Below are 20,782 nucleotides of genomic sequence, written 5' to 3'. Positions count from 1 at the left end.
TTAGATATTTTTCATATGAACTTGATTGAACTTTTTTTTAAAGAAATTAAATAAATCTGTAGTGGCATAAACCACAAGGAAAATTTTATTGTGCATATTCACTACATTTTAATGAGCCTCCCAAATAGCATAAATAAAGTTGTAAAAGCCATTGATCTGTTAAGAAATTTCTGAAGCAAATGTGGTATGATGTTATGGTTAGACAAATTGGGTTGGATGAAATGGATATATGGGATTTATTATTTTTTTGTATTTGCTAACCTACTAGAAATATTTCAGAGTTGACCAAAACAAAAGGGAATGAAACCTCTCTTCATTGATACTATTACACTAACAGATACATTGTATAATGTACCAACTTTTGCCAAATTATTTTTAAATAGTTCATTTTAGTTCACATGCTACTGGAGTACTTAGCAGAAGCATAATAAAATGTACTTTTATTTGTGGTCGGCTACAGCTGGAAAATAAAACCACAAAAACATGTCCTTCGTGTATGATATAATTTATTTGTTTATTATTGAATTCTGGCTTTTGTACAAAGTGAATTATTTCCTTTGATGTTAAATTGAATCTGAAGGAGAGAATTGCCCGCTACCCTTGGGTATTATTAAATGTAGAATAAATTAATCTTCTTGAATTTGCATAAGTTTAAATTTTTATTCAAGTCTATGTTACACGTTTGGGAACCATTTTATATAACATATGATGGCTTGAAAGTTAGAATACCATATATGGTAGCTTAATTTGTTATGAAAGAGTAAAGCTCACTTGTAAAAAGAATCCCAACTTCAGTTTTGCCTTATAAATGATTATTGCTGTAGTTATAAGAACATGGCTCTTCCTACACCATAGGACTTTCTATAATGTTTCTAACCGAAGCTAGAGTAGCTAATTTAATTGTACATTTTTATATTGTAGGTGTTCCAAATTTTTTCTTTACTTACTATCATTCATAACATTTTTTTTGGTCAGGAATTTTTGAGAACATAATATAGGGAGAAATACCTCTCTATTTTTAAATGCTTATTAAAAATAAAAATGATTTACAAAACGGTTGCAATGTTACGAAAACAAAAGGAACAATAATGACATGATAAATTTGTGAATTGGGTCCTTTTTGTTTTTCTTTCTATTTCTTTTGATGTCTGCTCTTTTACCTGTTGGGTTTATAGAATCTCTTATTCAGTGCATATTTGTTTCTTGGTCTGTTCATTTCAGTCCTTTGGCTTTCTGGCAGAGTGTGATCAGGATTGTGGATTGAAGGGTAAATCTAGGTAGAGCCACATATTGCTGTTACATATTTGAAAATTGTATGGATAAGGTGATATGTGTCTTATTAATGTGCGACTGTATATTTAAATTGCCTGACATGCTAATTAAGAGAGCTGGGTGATTTTCTTTTTGTTGTTTTGATATTTTTGAGTGAGAGAAAGCAATATTTACTTAGATCACTGTTCCTAGGAACAGAGTTCTGAGTACTTAAGGGAGATTTTTTTTTGTTTCAATGAGATAAAATCCACATGATACAACATTCACTATTTTAATTATTTTAAATTGTACTATTCTTTGGTTTTTAGTATTTTTATACCATTTTGCTGTCATTGTCATTATCTGATTCCAGAACATTTTCAGAACTCCAGAAAAGAAACCCTGTCTCCATGATTTTAGAAATTTCATATGAACAGAATCATACAATGTGACATTTTCTGCCTGGCTTCTCTCATTTATCATGCTTTCAACGTTTATCTGTGCTGTAGCAATTATTACTACTCCATTCCTTTTAATCGCCAAGTAATAGTCTTTTGTATGGATATATACCACATTTTGTTAATCCATTTCTTGGTTGGATTGTTTGGTTGGGTTGTTCAGATTTGAACTGTTGAGAATAATGCTGCTATGTACGTGCATTTATGAGTTTTTATATGAACATGATCTCAGTTCTCTTGGTATATATGTAGAGATATTAATTCCTGGGTCATATAGTAACTCTTTATTTACCTTTTTGATGAACTGCCAGATTGTTTTGCACAGTGGCTTTAGTGTTATACATTCCTTCCTCCATTGTACGATGGTTATAATTCTTCTCCATCCTTGCCAACACTTGTTATTTTTCATTTTTTTCCCTTTTATATAGCCATCCTAGTGGGTGTGAAGTGGCAGCTCAATATAGTTTTAATTTTCATTTCCGAAATGATGTTGAGTATTTTTTAATGTATGTATTGGCCATTTGTGTATCTTCTTTAGAGAAATGTCTATTCATGTTCTAGTTCATTTGTTTTTTTGGTTTTTTTTTAAAGATTTATTTGAGAGCGAGAAACAGCATGAGGGAGTGAGTGAGCATGAGCAGGGGTGAAGGGGAGAGGGAGAGGGAGAAGAAGTCCTCCCTTTGAGCAGGGAGCCTGCTGAGGGGCTCGATCCCAGGAGATCATGACCTAAGCTGAAGGCCGACGCTTAACCGACTGAGCCACCCAGGTGCCCCTGTTCTAGTTCATTTTTAAATTGGGCTGTATATCTTTTTGTTGAGTTGTGGGTTTTTGTTTTTGTTTTTTTTGAGAATTTATTTATTTGAGTTAGAGAAGATGAGTTGGTGGAGGGGCAGAAGGAGAGGAAGAGCAAGAAGCAGACTCCCTACTGATCAGGGAGTCTGATGCAGGGTTCTGTCCCAGGACCCTGGGATCATGACCTGAGCTGAAGGCACTTAACCGACTGAGCCACCCAGGTGACCCAGTTGGGAGTTCTATACATATTCTGGACAGTAGACTCTTTTACATACATGACTTACAAACATTTTCTTCCATTTTATTATCTTTTCACTTTCTGGATAGTAGCCTTTGATACACAAAATTTTAAAATTTTGATGAGGTCCAATTTATCTTTGTCTTTTTATTGCTTTTTCTTTTGGTATGATATTTATGAAACTGTTCTTAATCTAAGATCATGAATATTTACAACTATGTTTCTAAGAGTTTATAGTTTTATTTTTTTGATCAATTTTGACTTAATTTTCATATATAGTGTAAGGTAGGGGTCCAACTTCATTCTTTTGTATTTGGATATCCATTTGTTCCAGGAGACTCTTCATTCCCTAGTGACAGATGGTGATTACACTTACTGCAATGAGTATTGAGTAATGTATAGAATTGTCAAATCACGATTTTATACACCTGAAACTAATGTAATATTGTATGTTAACTATATATCAATTAAAAAAAGAGTATTCATTCCCCATTGATTGGTCTTGACACCCTCATCAGAAATCAATTGGACATAGACATGGGCGTTTATTTCTAGACTGTCAGTTCTAGGTCACTGGTTTATATGTCTGTCCTTCTGCCAGTATGACACTGTTTTGTTTATTTTTGTACTAAGTTTTGAAATTGTGAAGTGTAAGTCTTTGAACTTTGTTCTTAAGATTGTTTTGACTTTTCAGGGTTCTTTGCAAGTCCATATGAATTTTAGGATTACTTTATTCATTTAAAATAGACACCTAGGATTTTGATAGGAATTGAATCTATAAATCAGTTTGGGAAGTACTGCCATTTTAATAATCAATTTTTCAATCCATAAACATCTCTTACCATTTATTTAGATCCCTTCTTTAATTTCTTTCAACAATGCTTTGTTGATTTCAGTGCAATAGTCTTGTACTTCTTTGTTAAGTTATTCCTAAGTATTTTATTCTTTTTGTTGCTATCGTAAATGGAATTGTTTTCTTTATTTCCTGTTCAGGTTGTCATTGTAAGTGTAAATATATAACTAATTTTTGTGTAATTACCTTGTATCTTAGAACTTAGTTGAATTATTAGCTTTAACAGAGGTGTGTGTGTGCGCACGCGCTTTAGGGTTTCCAATATATAACATTATGTCATTTGTAAGTAGTGGTAGTTTTACTTCTTCCTTTACACTTTTTTAAATTTATTTTTTATTTATTTTTAAGGCTTTTATTTATTTATTTGAGAGAGAGAGAGAGAATGAGAGAGAGCACATGAGAAGGGGGAGGGTCAGAGGGAGAAGCAGGGAGTCCGATGCAGGACTTGATCCAGGGACTCCAGGATCATGACCTGAGCTGAAGGCAGTCGCTCAACCAACTGAGCCACCCAGGCGCCCCTACACTTTTTTTTTTTTTTTAGATTTTATGTGTTTATGTGAGTGATAGTGAGTGCGCATGTGTGAGTGGGGGGAGGGAGAGAGGGAGAAGCAGAAGTGGACTCCCCACTGAGTAGGGAGCCCGTTGCAGGGCTCAATCCCAGGACCCTGAGATCATGACCTTAGCTGAAGGCAGATGCTTAACCAACTGAGTCACCCAGGCGCCACTCTTCCTTTACACTTTGAATGCCCCTTTACTTATTTTTTTTGCCTAATTTCTTGGCTAGAACCTATACTACAATGTTGAATAAAATGGCAAAAACAGAGATCCTTTCCTTTTCCCTGATCTTGGAGAGCAAACCTTCAGTCTTTTATCACTAAGTATGATGTTAGTTGTGTGTTTTTTCATAAATGTCCTATATCATATTGAGGAATTTGCCTTCGTTCTTAGTCTGTTGAGTGTTTAAATCATGCAAGACTATTGGATATTTGTCAAATGCTTTTTCTGTGTCAGTTGAGATGTATATGATTTTTCCCCTTCTGTAAATAGGGTGTATTGCATTGATTGATTTTCTAATGTTGAAATGCTCTTTTATTTCTGGGAAAAATACTAGTTGTTACATTGTGTAATGTTTTAATTTCTTTTGATATATTAGTATTTGCTGAGGATTTTTGTTCACAAAGGATATTGGTGTGTTACTTTCTTGTCTTTGTCTAGCTTTGGTATTAGGGTAATTGTTGATTGACAGTCTTTCTTTTTGCACTGTGAATATTTCATCCACTGCCACGTGGCTTCCATGGTTTCTGATTGGGAATGCCTTCAAAACTCAACCAGGCAGTTGACAATTCAGCCTTCTCTCCTTGTGCAGACTCTGAAAGTCAGTGGGGGATGAGAGCTCAAGGCCTTTCTCTGGTCTTTGCTCTGCAAGTGCACAGCCCCTGAGCGAGTGTATGGCCTTCCATATTCCCAGGAAGACTTTGGAACTTTTTAACCTTTTCATTCTCTAAAGCAACACTTCCCAGACTTTCCTCCCGAGATATTGGTTAATCTGTTTTTTGCCCCTTCTCTTATCCCTTGTCCCAGGAAGTAAAGACTAATGCAGTACATTTGCCTGTAAATGTTTTCTACAAATGCTCCTGGGTCGTGTTTTTTTGTTTGTTTGTTTTTTTGTTTTTTTTTAGTGTTGGGAAAGTTCTGAATTAAAAGAGATAAAGTAAGCTCATTGAGTTGATCCTCCAGGTAGCTACCAGACAGGTCAAAGCAAAACCCACAATTCCTTGTGAATAAGGTCTGTTTTCTCTCTTAACCACTACTTGTACTGGGAATGTGGAGTATTAAATGACACTGCTGGGCTGAAGGGTAGGAGATTCAACATGGGTAAGTGAAAACACCACAAAACTCACTGATCTGAGATTGAGATGCATTTTTTTTTTTTAAGTGTTCCCTGTTCATTGCTGGCTTTTGGTTAGTTTCCAGAGTTTTGAAAAAGTTAACTCTTGAGAGTTTTTGCCAGATTTTTGTGGCTTTTATGGAGAGATAGACTAGTGTACCTTACTCTGCCATTTTTGCTGATGCCATTCCTCTTTAGGGAGGTTTTAAGTGAAATTTATTTCAATGAGGAGGTAAGAAATTGATAATCCAGTGTTGGGGCAGGGAGTGGAGGTAGATTGATACATTTAATGCTGATATCTTGGTTTTGGTTTTTTTTTTTTTTTTTTTGAGAGAGAGAGCCAACACACACACTTGTGCACATGCACACACGGTGGGGGAGATGGGGCAGAGAGAGAGAGTGAATCTCAAGCATGCTCCATGCCCAGTGTAGAGCCTGTCATAGGGCTCCAACTCAAGACCCGGAGCTGAAATCAAGTCAGACGCTTAACTGACTGAGCCCCTCAGACACCCCAATATCTTGGTATTTTAAAAATGTTTTATGAAATTGATTTTGACATAGTTTAGGATTTCCTTAATTGATTCTGGAAATACTGTAATTTCTTAAAAAATTAAAAAAAAGATTTCTCTAAATATAATACAGATTTCTTAAAGGACCAAGCTAAACAATATAGACATTTATATAGGGAAAGGAAAAGATGACATCAGTCATCTTCCACTCTTATCTTACAGAAATAACTATTAAAAATTCTAGACAGAACTTTTTTTTTTTAAGATTTTATTTGACAGAGACACAGCGAGAGAGGGAAGGCAAGCAGGAGGAGTGGGAGAGGGAGAAGCAGGCCTCCCGTTGAGCAAGTAGCCTGATGCAGGCTTGATCCCAGGACCCTAGGATCATGACCTGAGCCAAAGGCAGGCGCTTAACGACTGAGCCACCCAGGTGCCCCTCTAGACAGAACTTTTAATGTCAACGTATAGACACATGAGACATACTTTTATGTGTGGGTGATCATATTGTAATGCAACTATGTATCTCTTTACTCACCCATATTTCATGATAGCTTTTCAGCAATGAGATTGTCTTAGGCTTAGGCTATTTTAAATACTTTAAATATCATGGCAAACAGTGTTAAAAGTGAAAATTCCTTTCAGATAATCCTAGAAGATGAATTAGAGTCAGAGAGGTTTTGCTAACATGACAGGTTAAAAGAGTCCACCATTGTTTTAATTTGAATTTCTTTTTTGCTGGGGAGGCTTAGAATTTTTTCATGTTTATTGGTCATGCCTGTTTTCATATTCTGTAAGTTTCTTGTTAATGTTTTTGGACCATTTCTGAAGTGGGATGACTTTTTTTTTTCTTTAAATAAAAAAAGTTTTTTTAATGAAATGATTTCATGTTCTTCAGGATTCAGCTTAAATCAAATGCTTGCATTTTTCCTCCAGACTTGGGTGTATCTCACAGGAATGTTTATATAACATTGTTTTAGCATTTATTATGTTAAATTATAATTACTGGTTTAATTGTCTTACAAGTGGACTCTGAATTCTTTGAGTGTTAAGACACTTCCTATCTCTTCAGATTTTAGTGAAGAATCTTGTATCTATTAAATGTTACTGATTTTCACAGTTATCTGTGGTAGATTGGGCAGGGGTTATTATACTTGGGTTTTTTTTTTTTATACTTGTTTTTTAAAGAGGAAAGTGAAGCTCAGTAAAGTTTATGTAATTCTTTTTTAAAAGCATAAAAAAGTGATTTAGCCACAATCGGACCATAGATTTTTAAAATTTCATGTCCTGCATCTGGTACCTTATATGAAAAACTTTGAAAGTAGGGTGAAAGATTAGAGATTTAAAAATACAAATAAATTCAGGAAATTGAACACTCTGGAGTCAGGCTTAGATGAAATCTCAAGATCAATGGCTGTATGAAGCCTATTCAGGTATTTCTTATGGGTAGAACCCATAGAAAACCAATTGAATTAGTGAATTAGGTTATTATCAAACTGCAACAGCCACCTTGGCCTCCTTGCCATTGACTGGATTCGCCAGCCCAGTTCCGCCTCAGGAACTTTTCATAGATTGTTTATTTGCTTGAATCACTTTCTAGAGATACTCACTTACCTGTCTCTTACCTCCTTCAAGTCGGCTTGAGTTTTGCTTGGAACTAGATCTTTTTTTCTTTTTTTTTAATCTACACACTTTTATGAAATTGCTTCCTCTTCAATTCCTATTTCGTGTTCTACTTTTTATATTTCCAGTAGCATTTGTATTCTAACTTGCTCATATTATTTATGATTATATGTATTGATTTCTTTTTATCTGCCTTCCCACTAGACTGTAAGCTCTGTGAGGACACTAGGATTTTAATTTTTCATTTTGTTCATTGATATCTTAAAATGGCTAAGATACTTCCTAAGTAGCTAGTACATGACTGCAGCAGAGTAGGCAATTAATAGATATTTGCTGATTTTATAGATTTCTGGAGAATTAGCTTTAACATGAAGCTTGAAGACAGACCTCTCTTCCTGGGCCAAAACAGTTGAAATCCCAGCATCAACATTTTGGCTGTTTTTTTTTTTAATAGACGTAGGAACTACAAAGTAATACCCCAGTCTTGACTCTGAAGGGTATTAGGTTTATTAGTGTGGAAGTTGTTGGCTGCAAAAACAGTGGCTAGAAAAGGAGCCCATTGACTTGAAAGATGACTGAAATTTAAACATACCTGGAAATAAAAAGGTAGTCATTGACATGAGATTCGATCTGTATCCCAAGCATATAGGGCTATTGCTTGAAATCTTATATTCCTCTAGTGGTGAGTTACATACACACATTGCTTTTACTAGACAGCAGTGGGCAGATTAGGGAGGATAATAGAAAGCAGGAGAAATTCTGGAGAAGTCCTGGTACCTCCACATTACCCACAGTATTTTTTATCTTTTTGGTATTACTTGTATAATGAACATTCTTTTTTTTTTTTAAAGATTTTTATTTATTTATTTAACAGAGAGAGAGCACAAGTAGGCAGAGTGGCAGACAGAGGGAGAGGGAGAAGCAGGCTCTCCGCTGAGCAGGGAGCCTGGTGTGGGGCTCGATCCCAGGACCCTGGGATCATGACCAGAGCCGAAGGCAGCCGTTTAACTGACTGAGCCACCCAGGTGCCCCAATAATGAACATTCTTAATCAGTATTTTCTGTGATTCATTGTATGCTTAGTATGTAGATTTAAGTCTTTATTTTAGGCAAGATTTTTTTGTTAGATATTTCTTTTTTTTTTTTTTTAGATTTTATTTATTTATTTGACAGAGAGACACAGCGAGAGAGGAAACAGAAGCAGTGGGAGTGGGAGAGGGAGAAGCAGGCTTCCCACAGAGCAGGGAGCCCAATGCAGGGCTCCATCCCAGGACCCTGGGATCATGACCTGAGCTGAAGGCAGATGCTTAACAACTGAGCCACCCAGGCGCCCCTTGTTATATATTTCTGTATATTATTTGTTTTGCTCTTTTCTCCAGGAACACTTGATTAGCTATATAAATTGTAGATTGACCTTTTCTGTAATCTATTTCGGTGTCCTTTTCTAAAATCACTTGATAACTTTTCAAAAAATACATTTTGTTTGACTTTGTGAATTTTTTGTCCTGTTTCTGTTTTATGTTTTCTTTAATTTCCAAGTATGTGAGCATTTTACAGATACCTTTTATTCATTTGTAGTTTAATTACATAGCGATCAGCATATACCCTTTGTATGATATCATTTCTTTTAATTTTATTGATGCTTGTTTTTGTGGACTAAATGTAGCCTGCCTTGATGAATGCATATTTTGCTGTTGTTGGCAGGGGTGTGTCATGTAAAGTATCAGGCCAAGTTAATTGATTGTATTGTTTGTCTTTTTTTTTTTTTTTTTATCTTTATGACTTTTTCTTTCTACTTGTTTTAGCACTTACTGAGTGTTGAATCTCCAGTTTTTGGATTTGTGGATTTCTACTTTATCTTTTTTAAAAATTTAAATATAGTTAACATACAATATTTGTTTCAGGTATACGACATAGTGATTTGACATTTATATATAGATGACACTTAAACATGACTGGTTCAAACTGCTCAGGTCCATTGATACATGGATTGTTTTTGATAAATACAGTGTAGTCCTGTAAATTTATTTTCTTATGATATTTTAATACTTTCTTTAGCTTACTTTATTGTAAGAGTACATGCACAAAATATGTGTTAATCAGCTGTTCATGTTATTGGTAAGGTTTACAGTCAGTAATAAGCTATTAGTACTTAAGTTTTTGTGGAGTCAAAAGTTATATGTGAATTTTTGACTGCATAGGGGTCAGTGGCCCAATCCCTCTGTTGTTGAAGCATCAACTGTACATTATGAAATGATCAACATAAGGCTAGCTGATATCTGTCATCATACAAAGCTTGTATAATCTTATAATATTCCCTGTGCTGTACTTTATATCACTGAGACTTTTTTATAACTGGAAGTTTGTACCTTTTAATCCCCTTCACCTATTTTGCCCTTCTTTCCCTGCTCCCTGCCCCAGGAACCAACAATTTGTTCTCTGTATTGACGAGTCTCCTTCTGTTTTGTTTGTTCGTTTTTTGTTTTGTTTTGTTTTGTTTTTACATTCCACTTTTTTTGTGAAATCACATGGTATTTATCTATCTCTATCTGACTTACTTCACTTGGCATAACACCCTTTCATGTTGTCACAAATGGCAAGATTACTTTTTTCTTTTTAATGGAAATGGAATTGTTGGATCTTATTGTAGTTTTGTTTTTAATTTTTTGAAGAACCTCTGTACTGTTTTCCATAATAGTTGTACCACTTTACTTTCCCATAAACAGTGCAGGAGAGTTCTTTTTCCCGCCACATTCTTGCTAACACTTGTTCACTTATTATTTATTTTTAATAATAGTCATTCTGACAGGTATAAGGTGGTATCTTTCTGGTTTTGATTTGCATTTCCCTAATGATTAGTGATGACTGTCTTTTTAAAAAATTTTTTTTTTATGTTAATCACCATACATTACATCATTAGTTTTTGATGTAGTGTTCCATGATTCATTGTTTGCGTATAACACACTGTGCTCCATTCAGTATGTGTGCTCTTTAATACCCATCACCAGGCTAACCCCTCCCCCCACCCCCCTCTTCTCTAGAACCCTCAGTTTGTTTCTACTCATGGTTTGTCTCCCCCTCCAATTTCCCCCCCACTGTCTTTTTTTTTTTTTTAAGATTTTATTTATTCATTTGAGACAGAGCACAAGCAGGGGGAGGGGCAGAGGGAGAGGGAGAAGCAGACTGCCTGCTGAGCAGGGAACCCAATGCAGGGCTTGATCCCAGGACCCTGGGATCATGACCTGAGCCGAAGGCAGATGTTTAACCATCGGAGCCACCCAGGCACCCATGATGACTGTCTTTTTATGTGTCTGTTGGCCATCTGTATGTCCCTTTGGAAAAATGTTTATTTATGGCCTCTGCCCATTTTTAAATTGCATTTGTTTTTTGTGTGTGTGTGTGTGTTGAATTGTATGAGTTCTTTGTATATTTTGGATTCTAACCTTTTATCGGATCTCTCATTTGCAGATATTTTCTTCCATTCAGTAGGTTGCCTTTTTGTTTTGTTTTTGGTTTCCTTTGCTGTGTGAAAGCTTTTTATGTTAATGCAGTCCCAGTAGTTTATTTTTGCTTTTGTTTTCCTTGCCAGAGGAGACATATCTAGAAAAATGTTTCTATGGCCAGTGTCAAAGAAATTATGTTCTGTGTTCTCTTTCTCTGTCTCTTTTTTTGAGAGAGAGCGAGAGAGCCTGTGCTTACCCATGAGCCAGGGTTTGGGGTGGGGGGAAAGGACAGAGGGAGAGGGAGAGAGAGGATCTTAAGCAGGCTCCATGCCCAGCACGGAGCTTGATGTAGGGCTTGATCTCACAACCTGAGCCGAAGTCAAGCGTCAACGCTTAACTGACTGAGCCACACAGGTGCCCCTCACCTATGTTCTCCTGTTGGGTTTTTATGGTTTCAGGTCTCACATTTAGATCTTTAATTCATTTTCAGTTTATTTTTATGTATGGTGTAAACAGGTGGTCCAGTCTTACTCTTTTGCATGTAGCTGTGCAATTTGGCCAACACCATTTATTGAAGAGACTGTTGTTTTTCCAGTGACCATATAGTTGTGGGTTCATTTCTGGGTTTTCTATTCTATTCCATTGATCTGTGTGTCTATTTTTATGCCGGTACCATACTATTTTGATTACTGTAGCTTTGTAGTATAGTTTAAAATCAGGGAATGTGATATCTCTACCTTTGCTCTTCTTTCTCAAGAATGCATGGACTATTTGGTCTTTTGTGGTTCCATACAAATTTTAGGATTATTTAAATTCTGTGAAAAATACTATTGGTATTTTGATAGGGATTGCATTGAATATGTAGATTGCTTTGGGCGGTATGGACTTTTTAACCATATTAATGCTTTGAAGATACAACAATATCTAATTTATATATATTAATAGCATATGTTAATAAAATTCTTTCATCAGCATGGTATATCTTTCCATTTATTTCTGTCATTTTTTAATTTCTCTCATCAGTGTATAAGGTTTTTAGAGTGCAGTTTTTTACTTCCTTGGTTAAATTTATTCTTAGGTATTATTTTTGATCCAGTTGTAAATGTATTTTCTTAATTTCTCTTTTGGGGTGCCTGGGTGACTCCATCAGTTAAGCATCTGCCTTTGGTTTGGGGTCATGATCGCTGGGTTCTGGGATTGTGTTGGGCTCCCTGCTCAGTGAGGAGTCTGCTTCTCCCCCTCCCTCTGTCTCTTCCCCTCACTTGTGCTCACTTGCTTGTTCTCTCTCAAATAAAAAAAAAAAAATTATCTTTCTGCTAGTTCATTAGTAGTGTACAGAAATGCAACAGGTTTCCACGTATTAATTTTCTATCCTGCAGCTTTACTGCATTTATTTATTAAAAAAATTTGTTTTTGCTGGATTCCTTAGGATTTTCTGTATTATTGTATCATGTCATCTGGAAATAGTGACAGTTTTACTTTTAACATACCAAATTGGATACCTTTTTAAAATTTTTCTCATGTGGTTGCTGTGGCTGGTATTTCCAAGACTATGTTGAAGAAAAGTGGAAAAAGTGGGTACCCTTGTCTTGTTCTGGTCTTAGAAGAAAAGCTTTCAGCTTTTCACCATTGTGTGTGATGTTAGCTATGGAATTGTCATATATGGTCTTTGTTATGTAGAAGCGTGTTTCCTATATACTGACTTTGTTCAGAGTTTTTATCATATGGATGTTGAATTGTGTCACCTTTTCTGCATCTATTGAGATGGTAGTGTGATTTTTATCCTTAGCTTTATTAATATGGTGTATAATGTTTATTGGTTTGTTGATTTTCAACCATCTTAGCATCCCTGGAAGGAATCCCACTTGATCATGGCTTCTGAGGTTTTATACAAGAGATGCTCAGTACTCTGTGTGGATATTGTTGGCAGGATGATAAAGGGTAGAGATTTATGGGGTTGAGAGAGAGTAGGGTGACTGAGTCTACCATAGTAGCATTCTAATTTTTTTTCTTTCTCTTGATTTTTCTTTTTTCCACTTTACCTTGCATATTTCATTAACTTTATCATTTTGTTGTTCGCAGACCTATTATTTTCTTACTTTGAAGCTTTGCTATTTGGAAAATTTAATTATATAAGGTACCTCATTCAAAGAAATAACCAGATGAGTAAGGCATCAGTGAATTAGATATTTCAGGGCAGAGATTCTAAAAAAATTTTTCTCTTACTGTCAAATAGGAACCTGGGTATAATGTAAATATTTCATAAAAACTTATGAGAGGAAGTATAGGATAGAGGGCTCTGGATTAGAATCCCTGGATTTAAATTTTTGTATTTTTACTCTGAGTTAATAGATACAGGATATTTAGAACAATGCAGAACTGGTAGTAAATTTTCATGTTAACTAGCATTATTTTCATTGTTAATCTTTGAAGATTGTCTTGGTTGAAAAATTATAATTGAACAATGTGTTTGTGTGTGTGTGTGTATGATGAATGTGTATGTATGGACACTACTTTTGTGTTTTTATTTTAAGTTTCTGAAATAGTGAAATTTAAATTGTGAAATTGCGTATCTATTTGATTTAATTATATGTAAAATAGTTTGAATGTCTACTTTTTTTTCTTACAACCTAGTTCATTTTTTATGTTGCTATTTGTAAGTGCTATTTACTATACTGTTATTCCTTCTCTTTTCTTATGCAGGACCAAAAGATCTCAGATTGCTATAACTGAAGGTATATTTGAACTTCCAAATCTCACAATTCAAGCTACAAGAGCACAGACACTTCTGCTGCAAGCAATATATCAAAGCTGGTCTCATATTGGAAATGTCAACTCTCTATCAGTGAATGAAGCTTTGATGAATGAAGTTTTCCAAACTATAGGTGAGAGCACAATCTTCTTGGCAAGTATTTGGCAAATTCTTATTAGTGGTGACTAATATTTTATTATTCAAATCCATAAGTATAGCCTGCTGAACTTAAATTGTGTACTATATTTCTGTGCAAATGGATATTTACAGCTCCTGTGTAAAATTCAGGATATGAGCCATTCAGTTTCATTCCCTGCCACCAATTTCTGGATGTATTTTATAGTTTCAGGAGGTTCTTTTTTACCACCTTCTTTGCACAGTTAACCCTTTTGCCTTACATGGATAACTTCTGAGGGGATCAATGTAATGTGTATGTTTGAAATGATAACCAAATCAAGTATAAGTACAGTATGCTTGATTATGCTGGTAAATATGAATAAAATTCTTGATCATAATATTTTAAGCCTTGGTAAGCAAATTAATCCTTTTTTAAAAATTTAAATTCAATTAATTAACATATAGTGTATTATTAGTTTCAGAGGTAGAGTTCAGTGATTCATCAGTCTTATATAATACCCAGTGCTCATTACATTACACGCCCTCCTTAATGTCCATCACCCAGTTAGCCCATCCCCCACAAATTAACTGTTTTGTGTGAAAAACATTAGTTTTACACCTTGACTGAATGAGTTAACTACTAAAAATAAAAAATCTGCTTTGATGCCGGTGTAGGAGATGTTATCTTTATCTTGTCATTTATTTTGCAGGTAAAAAAATTTACAGAAGGTTTGCCTTTTTTTTTTTTAGTTGTCTCAGTTTAAAATAATCATCTTTCTTTTGTCAGTAACACAAAAGTAGCTTTTAAAGAAGAATATATTTTTATTAAATGTAATCATCCTTATAAATAATAACCTGTGAAATTTCTATTTCATTTGCCTATGAAAATAAGACATTGGCTTTTTTGTTGTTCTAATATGATGCTTTTGAAGGTTTTAATTTCAGACCTTACTATGGGAGAATATATTATAAATTCTAAAAAAAAAAAGGCATTATAATCAGAGGCCTTTTTTTGAAATGCCAAATGACTAATGTAAAATTTTATATAGTTGTGTGTTGTCAGGTTTTAGGATTCTGTAAAGAGTGACAAGGCGAATGTTTCATCAGCCTAGAAGTTGTTAATTTGGGATTTATGAAAGGCCTTTAAATTCTCTGAGTCCTCTGAAATAGTGTACAAATTTTAGTGTGTGTATGAACACATAACCCTCCTCCCACACATATATACATATTTATAATCTCTTTTTAAATTGATTCTTTTATTAAATGTAGCGAATCTATCCCTCAGTCTTTTGACTTAAATCTATTTTTTCTTATATTATCATAGTTATAATTAACTTTCTTTTGTTTGGCATTTGCCTGTACTATTTCTTGCATTCTTTTACTTAAAAACTGTTTTTATGATTTAGGTGTATGTCTTGGAAAAAGCATATAGCTAGATATTTTAAATGAAGTTTTATAGTCTTTTAGCTAGTAAATTTAATCCATTTAGGTTGGTGTGATTGTTTTGTGACTTTTTTTCTCTCATCTTACTGTTTAACTCTTTTTGTACTTTTTAAACTATGTTTTGTAAAAAATTGCTGTTACTTTATTTTTTCCATTTCTGCTTTTTGGAATTTGTATGTTGCTATTGAATTATTAGCTTAAAAAATAACTGCTGCTTGGGAAAAAACTTGTGGTCATTATCTTTAAAAAGTGAAAGGTTAAGGGGTGGCGCCTGGGTGACTCAGTTGTTTAAGGGCTGTGAGATTGAGCCCCACATTGGACTCTGCACTCAGCACAGAGTCTGCTTGAGATTCTCTCTCCCCTCTCCTTCTGCTCCTCCCCCCCCGCCCCACTTGGGTGCACACACCCAAAAAAAAGTTAAATGTAGAGTTACCATATGACCCAGCAATTTTACTTTCAGGTATACATAAAAAATTGAAAACATATGTGCACCAAAATCTTGTACATGAATGTTCATAGCATTTTTTTTTGCATGTAATTATTTTTTAAAAATTTTACCTATTTAAGGTAGTCTTATGGTTGTTTTGATACACATGGTGAAATGATTACTTACAATCAAGATAATTAACCTATATGTTTCCTCACGGTTACTATTTTTTTCAATGTGGTATGAGTACACAAAATCTGTCTTAGCAGATTTCTAGTATACAGTATTAACTATAGTCATCATGGCTGTACATCATATCTATAGGATCTACTCATTCTATAGAACTGCAGTTTTGTACCCTTTAACCAACATCTCATTTCCCCCATCTTCCTGCACCTGCTAACCACTGTTATTTCACTTCTCTGCTTATATGAATTCAGCTTTTTTAGATCCCACATATCAAGGAGATCGCAAAGCATTATTCTTAATAGCCAAAAGGTGGAAACAACACAAATGTCTATTAACTGATGAATGGATAAACAAAAATGTTCTATATCTGTACAGTGGAATATTTTTCAAATGTAAAAACGCATGCAGTACTGATACCTGCTATAATATGGATGAACCTTGAAACACTATGCTAGGTATAAGAAGCCAGATGCAAAAAGTCACATATTATGATTCCATTTATGTGGAATTCTTACAATAGGCAAATCCATAGAGACAGAAAGTACATTAATAGTTGCCAGAGTCTGGGGAAAAAGAGGAATGGGGAGTGACTATTAGATGGGTTTTTTTTTGTTTGTTTGTTTTTTTGGGTGGTAAAAAAGTGCTGGAATTAGATGGTGTTGAAATTTTTACACTTGTGAATATACTAAATTGCACGTAATTGTATACATATTAAAAGGATGATATTTATTATATTAATTTATCTCATTCAAAAAAACCTTTTTAAATTGTTGAATATTTAAGTAGACTGCATTATTATGTGCTATGGTCTGAGTGTCTTTATGCCCCCCAGTTCATATGTTGAAATTCTAATGCCCAATATCATGGTATTAGGTAATTGGGGGCCTTTGGAAGATTATTAGATCATGAGGATGGAGTCCTTATGAAATTAATGTCTGTATAAAAGGCTCGTGAGCATTCCCTTGCCCTATCCACTATGTGAGGACACACCAAGAAGTTGGCAGTCTGCAGCCCAGAAGAGGTTTTTGCCAGAACCCGACCATGCTGGCACCTTGATCTTGGACTTTCAACCTCAGGAATGAGAAATAAATTTCTATTACTTATAGGTTGCCCAGTCTGTGGTCTTTTGTTAGAGCAGCCTGAACGGACTAAGATGTTATGTTATTGCCATTCATACGGCCATAATCTTATGTAGAATTACTGTACAAAATCTGTTCTTTTAGGTCCTTAACCATAAAGCCTACAGTGAGGCCTTCATTGGCCATAGCATTTATCACAGTCTGAAATTATCTAATTCATTTCTTTCTTTCTCTCTCTCTCTCCTTTTTTTTTTTTTTTGGTCCAATTTCTGTTTCCGAAGTGATGTTCTCTCCAGAGCTTTTTTGGTTTACTGTCTCACAATATTAACCTACCTTTATTTAAAATTTTTGTTTTTGTCAACTGGCTTAGATTACCTGAAAATTCACATTAATAAACAGGTGATGGTGTTATTTACTGTTATAATTTCCCTATTTTCTAGCCAAACTAATTCTATATTTCCTTTTCTGAATTTATCAAATGGATTGTGCTATGATAAAACATCTTACTTAAAATTTCTTACTCTGAAAATATTCTGTCCTAACAGAATACTGGCACAGATAGTACAAAATGGATCAGACAAGTAACTATAGGTTAAGTGATTCATAACCTGATGTTTTGTCATTGAGAAACCTAAAATTAGTGGAAATAATTTTTGCAGATTAGAGGAAGTGAGGAAAATGGAATCATGTTAGGAAGTTTCCCCTCTTTGCCAAGGAATTTTACTTTTTATCAAATTAAGCAGCTATAAAATTGATAATAGATGAATTAAAAGGATCAGCTAAACCATTTTTAAAGGGCCAGGTTTCCAAGTGTCCAGTTTTCTTATTTCTTTTTTGCACTCCCCAAATCTTACTGTTTGTTAAATTCTTAGTAGAGTGCTTGTAGTATTGTCTTCAAATTTTCTATCTTAAGATCCAAGAGGTACATATTTAACATGTTAAGTTTTAGCATTTTATTATCGTGCATCTGTGAGGTGTCAATAGTCAGTACTCAGGTCTGTTTAATATGCTTGTTTTAAGCATGTGATCGTTTGCCTTACATCACAACTGATTCTCATTTACTACATTAATGAAGTGGTTATGCTATGTATGTTCTTGGGCCTCTCAGACTTAACACTCTCATAACATGTGAAGGTCCATTTTATAGTTGGTTGTAAGCCAAGCACTTCTCGTCAACATTTGTGCCTCACCTTACATCATAATCTTGTGCTTCTAGCTTACCTCCCTACTAGGGTACCTGCTGTCTTGTTATTGGTAGTCAATAACCCACAGCATCCAATTTCTCTTGTCCTTCACCCTAGTGGCTTTTCTCTCTTTTTATATTGAACATATTGAACATAATTATGGTTTGATAATGTTCTTCTACAGTATCCTTTTTTCTTGGATGTCTATTTCTTTAACTCAGTACAAGTCAACACAAGTCTTTTACTTTGGATTTAACACTATACTAATTATATTCTACTTGTTCTTCCAAAAAACGACATTCTTTTCCACATTCATACCTTTGCCCATGTTTACTTTCTTCCCCTATGCCAGAAGCATTATACCTTGGTTTCTTTTTTTTCTTTTAAAAATTAATTTATTTTTATTCCACTGGTCCGCCTTTGTTTCTATTTTTTTAAATTTTATTTTAATTCCAATGTTGTTAACATACAGTGTTATATTAGTTTCAGGTGTACAATATGGTTATTCAACAATTCTATTCATTACTCACTGCTCATAAGTGCACTTCTTAATCCGCATCACCTATTTCACCCATTCCCCCATTCATCTCCCCTTTGATAACCATCAGTTTGTTCTCTGTAGTTAAGAGTCTGTTTCTTGGTTTGTCTCTCTTTTTTTTCTTTACTTATGTGTTTTGTTTCTTAAATTCCACATGAGTGAAATCATTTGGTATTTGTCTTTCTCTGACTGACTTATTTCACTTAGTGTTATATTCTTTAGCTCCATCCATGTTGTTGCAAATGGCAAGATTTCATTCTTTTTTAGGCTGAGTGATATTCCTATCTCTCTCTCTCTCCATCCATACACACACACACACACACACACACACACACACACACACACACACACACACACACACACACCCCACATCTTCTTTCTCCATTCATCTATGGATGGACATTTGGGCTGCGTCCATAGTTTGGCTATTGTAAATAATGCTGCAGTAAACATAGGGGTGCATGTATCCCTTCGAATTAGTGTTTTTGTATTCTTTGTGTAAATACCCAGTTGTGCGATTGCTGGGTCACAGGGTAGTTCTAATTTTAACTTTTTCAGGATCCTCCATACTGTTTTCAGGATCCTCCATACTGTTTTCAGGATCCTCCATACTGTTACTGGCTGCACCAGTTTGCATTCCCACTTACAGTGTAAGAGGGTTTCCCTTTCCCACATTTTCACCAACACCTGTTGTTTCTTGTGTTGTTGATTTTAGCCATTCTGACAGGTGTGAGGTGATCTCTTATTGTAGTTTTAATTTCCTTTCCCTGATAATGAGTGATGTTGAGCATCTTTTCATATGGCTGTTGGCCATCTGTATGTCTTCTTTGGAAAAATGTCTATTCATGTTTTCTGCTCATTTTTCTGAGTTATTTGATTTTCAGGGTTATCTATTTTTTTGGGTGTTGAGTTGTATAAGTTCTTTATGTATTTTGGATACTAACCCTCTATCAGATATGTCATTTTCAAGTATCTTCTCCCATTTTGTAGGTTGCTTTTTAGTTTTGTCGATTGTTTCCTTTGCTGTGTAGAAGCTTTTTATTTTGACGGAATCTCCAAAATTTATTTTTGCTTTCGTTTTCTTTGCCTCAGGAGACCTATCTGGAAAGAAGTTACTATGGCCGACATCAGAGAAATTACTGCCTGTGTTCTCTCAGATTTTTATGGTTTCAGGTCTCGCATTTAGGTCTTTCATCCATTTTGAATTTATTTTTGTGTATGGTGTAAGAAAGTGGTCCAGTTTCATTCTTTTTCATGTTGCTGTCCAGTTTTCCCAACACTATTTGTTGACTAGCCTCTTTTTTCCATTGGATATTCTTTCCTGCTTTGTTGAAGATTAGTTGAGTATAGAATGGTGGGTTCATTTCTGGGTTCTCTATTCTGTTCCATTGATGTATGTGTCTATTTTTTAAAACTTTTTTTTTTTAAGATTTTATTTATTTATTTGACAGAGAGAGACACAGTGAGAGAAGGAACACAAGCAGGGAGAGTGGGAGAGGGAGAAGCAGGTTTCCCACCGAGCACGGAGCCCGATGTGGGGCTCGATCCCAGGACCCTGGGATCATGACCTGAGCTGAAGGCAGACGCTTAACCACTGAGCCACCCAGGCGCCCCTGTATGTGTCTATTTTTATGCTAGTACCATTCTGTTTTGATTACTACAGCTTAGTAGTATAACTTGATGTCTGGAATTGTGACGCCTCTGGTTTTGTTTTTCTTTTTCAAGATTGCTTTGGCTATTCAGGGTCTTTTGTGGTTCCATACAAATTTTAGGATTGTTTGTTCTAGTTCTGTGAAGAAAGCTGTTAGTATTTTGATAGGGATTACATTAAATGTGTAGATTGCTTTGGGTAGTATAGACGTTTTAACAGTATTTGTTCTTCCAACCCATGAACAGGGAATGTCTTTCCATTTCTTTGTGTCATCTTCAATTTCTTTAATCATTGTTTTATAGTTTTCAGAGTCCAGATCTTTCATCTCTTTAAGTTTATTCCTAGGTATTT

At 34.8% G+C, this 20,782-nt stretch overlaps 1 protein-coding gene across 6 annotated transcripts in view; it reads left to right on the top strand.

Moving 5' to 3' along the window:
- VPS13B (vacuolar protein sorting 13 homolog B) overlaps positions 1-20,782 on the top strand; it is a 750,734-nt gene that overhangs the window by 134,001 nt on the left and 595,951 nt on the right. For all 6 annotated transcript variants that reach the window (XM_028108562.1, XM_028108579.1, XM_028108553.1 and 3 more), the window contains one exon: positions 13,755-13,936. In XM_028108562.1, coding sequence (XP_027964363.1) covers positions 13,755-13,936 — 182 coding nt within the window. The remainder of the gene's footprint in view (positions 1-13,754; positions 13,937-20,782) is intronic.

The sequence above is a fragment of the Eumetopias jubatus genome, unplaced genomic scaffold (assembly GCF_037043125.1).
Source record: "Eumetopias jubatus isolate StellerSeaLion01/CBP00866 unplaced genomic scaffold, mEumJub1_p1.0 scaffold_4, whole genome shotgun sequence".
Classification (NCBI taxonomy): domain Eukaryota; kingdom Metazoa; phylum Chordata; class Mammalia; order Carnivora; family Otariidae; genus Eumetopias; species Eumetopias jubatus.
The sequence above is the reverse complement of the archived record's forward strand: the minus strand, read 5'-3'. Positions and strand labels throughout refer to the sequence as shown.